The sequence below is a fragment of the Limulus polyphemus genome, unplaced genomic scaffold (genome assembly GCF_000517525.1).
Source record: "Limulus polyphemus unplaced genomic scaffold, Limulus_polyphemus-2.1.2 Scaffold179, whole genome shotgun sequence".
Classification (NCBI taxonomy): Eukaryota; Metazoa; Arthropoda; class Merostomata; order Xiphosura; family Limulidae; genus Limulus; species Limulus polyphemus.
In genome coordinates, this window is record NW_013665789.1 from 871,579 (window position 1) to 875,210 (window position 3,632).

A 3,632-nucleotide genomic window follows, 5' to 3' on the forward strand; every position below is an offset into this window, starting at 1 on the left:
CCCCAGGTTCTCCCCGGCTGAAGGATTTAAAACAATAGAAAGAAGAATACCCCCTAAAGGGGAGATGGGTAGCAAGGGGGGGGGGGGGTAAACAATACTTAGTGATAATAAATTAAAAAGTATAATGGTTCTTGCTGGTCAGTTGCATTTCTGTAGTCGGTTATTCGCAATTAGGGACGGCGCCATATTATCTGGACTCAACTAAGCTAAACTCCTCTAGTTTGTACATAAACAATAAATAAGTACATTAAAAACATGTGAAACTTAACAAGTTTTTCTTAACATTGAAAGAAGCATCATTAACAATGTTACCTGCTACCCAGTGGCACAGCGATAAGTATGGGGACTTGTAACGCTAAAAACCGTGTTTGATACCAGTGGTAAACACAGTACACATATCCCATTGTATAGATACGTGCTTAACTTTAAAACAGACAAACAAATAAAGTGGCCAATTTTAACATTACCTATCTTTTTTTTGTTCAACTCTTAAATTCTTATTACATGGATGTCTAAAATTGATACAGAGCAAGATTGGCGACTTTCAAATGCAAAAGTTTCCCATTTCAATCCTGTTTAATTAACGTGATTTTAACAAACGTGTGTTGTATGATTCCTGCTATTTTTGTCTGAGTTTTCCTCTGGTCAGTAGCTCAAAAAAGTGACGGCAGCATATAAGCATAGTAGCAATGCCATAAATACAACTATCCAAAATTTGTCCCATTTTTTTGGCATTATTATTATTATTTCTCTATATTTGCAGGAGCCTGATGAAAAAGAAAAAGAAACCAAAGCTAATTTTACAAGGTTCATCTTCTCCAGGCGCGATCGAAAGTTCCCCATCATTCCTCCGCGTCTAAATTTCCGGCCAGGCTTTAAGTCCACGACCTCTACATCAACTCCTACTACTACAACAGCTATAACTTCAACTGTTAACCCTAAATATGATGCTGATGATGAGGACCCGTTCGATATATCGTCTTCAGTACACAGCCCTTCAGTTTTTTGGCCTGTTAGAAGAAAAATATCTTCGCGGATATTTAGTCCTCTTATACCTTCATCTACTACCCCTAAACCGTTATTGAAGTTACTGCAACCAAAACCAACAAGGCCTGCTATGTACAGTTTGGATGGGTTTGTGCCAGAACCGTCCGTAAGGCGCATAACAACAACAGAGGCGCCTTCTCACATTAAAGAGCTTTATAAAATCAGAAATTTACAAATATTATCTAAAAGAAAGCACAAGGTTAGAATTTAAGAAAGTAAATTGGACAACTATATAAATATAGAGAAGCTATGCATTGCCACTTCGCAATGACTTATTTAGTAAACTGGAAAATTATAAAAATATCAAAAGCTAGAGATAGTAGTGTATAACATATATCGTAAACACATTGGATTGGCTTGTGTATGGCATCACACAACTTTGGAACTATATTTTACCTTGAACGTTTCGTCCGATTAATCATACTTTCTGTTATATTGGATATAGTAATTTACTGAAATTCCTCGTCCTGTTTTGTACAATACTGTTTCAGTATAAATAAATAGACGTAAGCCCCATAGTATAATGTTAAGATAAAAAGAAAAAGAAAAACAGATTAACGTATCTCTTTTGGTCAAACTTGTTTTTTTTTTCTGTACGCTTTTAATACCAACATCTAATATATTTTAGTTTCTAAAGAATTGTATAATGTAGCAGTGACCTGTTAAGTTTAGTAAATTACTTTAAAATCTATCATAAATTATCATGACAAATACTCAAAACGTGATACCAGATATTGTTTGATTTTTAACAGCAATCTCTTAAGTCAAGCCCCAACAGACTGAGGACTAAGAATGTCAGGTTTACTAAAGAGAAGACCTTCAGCAGGTTTACAGCCCATAGAAGGAAGGGACAGCCTGGCAAAGACTATCCTATTTTCAATCACATTCCAGCTACTAGGTTTGTTTGTGGAGAAATTCCAGGGAGATATGCTGATCCAGAAACAGGTTGTCAAGTGAGTATTAATTCACTTAAAGAATATATTACCACAACTGCTACATTAAATAACCCAGGTTGTCTTGAATTTTTTTTCTTGTTCAACTCTGTTTCATACATATCGTCTTGCATATTTTATCTTTACTTATAAATTTTATGACGACTTACTATCATCAAATTATCCACCTGGTGCATTTTTCTCAAGGTATTTCACTAACACTGTTAAATGTTTCCCGATTGATCTCTTCTCCATCTTTCTATGTGTAATGGCCTACTGGTTAATGTGCTGTACTTTAGATTCGAAAGCTCATGATTCGCGTCCCTTTTGTCGCAAAAAGAAAAAAAAAACGCTTTCCTCACTTTTAGACCGTGTTTAATTAAATTATAATAGTGACGGTCAAATCCAACTATTCGACTAGAGTAACCCAAGAGTTGGGTGTGGATACTGTTGACTAGCTGCCCTTCCTCTAGTATATCAGCTTAGAATTAAGGAGGGCTAGTGCAGATATCCCTTGCGTAGCTGTGCACGAATATCTGAAATAAACAAACAAGCAAACAATCTATTTTTAATATGTTTACACGCCTTACATGTTGAAGAACGATGCCCCTAATTTGTCTTTCTGTTTTGATAAACATTTCCTGTGTTTTTCTTAATTTCATCTAGTTGTGTTTATGAAGCAAACTGCTAATAATAAATTTTCAGCTTATTAAAAACAACGTATACTATAGCTATCTTTAAAATTTCCTAAAGAACCATTAATCCTGCTGATGAACTGAAACACGTTTTCATGATATATTTCCAAATAACACGATAATATTATTTCATTTCTAAAAATCAATTCTGTTTAACAAATCGCCGCAAATATATTCTATTTAAGTCCGTCTAGGCATAAGAATAGATTCGCTGTTATTACGTGCTTTTGTTCGGATTGTTGAACAAGCAAAGAAAAACGCGCTTAGAATTTGACCCATATTATTAGCTTGCAAAGAAACTGTTAAGAAGGAGCTGTTTACTTTTAGAGTTGCAGCTACTGTTTTTTGTTTTTTCTTGCCTAATATTTTGTATAAAATATAAGCATTATATCAATATATATCCAAATATAAAGTTCTGGATTAGAAACAATACCCGAAAAATGTTGTTCAGTGTTCGATGCAAGGCACATAACATTGTAACTAACTTCAATCTTTAGTAGTGTCGTGATGCACAACATTAATGTTTTCTGATAATTACTTACAGGTTTGGCATCTATGTCCTGGAGGGTATAATCACTTTCGACATAGTTTTCTGTGTCCAAATGGTACAATATTTAACGAACGCCGTGGAATCTGTGACTGGTGGTATAACGTCAGCTGCGAGTTGGTCCTCCGACGTTGAAACTCCAAAATCTCTCAAAAGATGGCGACAGCTTCTTAGTATCACACAATTCACAAAAATAGATTTTTCTATTCAATTGATTTTCCCACTAACCAAGATAAATCGTCTAAATATAGGGATTAGAACCATTTCATTCTCTATTTAGATTCACACTTATAGTAGAATGAATTAGATGGAAGCTGTGAAAACCAAAGGATAAGAATTTTTCATGAAAAGAGTATAATCAAGATTTGATTTGTACATATATATTCAATTATCATCCAAGTAATTTGTTCA

The 3,632-nt window shown here is 34.3% G+C and overlaps 1 protein-coding gene across 1 annotated transcript in view; it reads left to right on the forward strand.

Annotated features, from left to right (window-relative positions):
- LOC106478089 overlaps positions 1-3,632 on the forward strand; it is an 18,081-nt gene extending 14,449 nt beyond the window's left edge. Inside the window, exons 4-5 of the mRNA XM_022381627.1 lie at positions 1,800-2,000; positions 3,219-3,632. Coding sequence (XP_022237335.1) covers positions 1,800-2,000; positions 3,219-3,356 — 339 coding nt within the window. The 3' untranslated portion in view covers positions 3,357-3,632. The remainder of the gene's footprint in view (positions 1-1,799; positions 2,001-3,218) is intronic.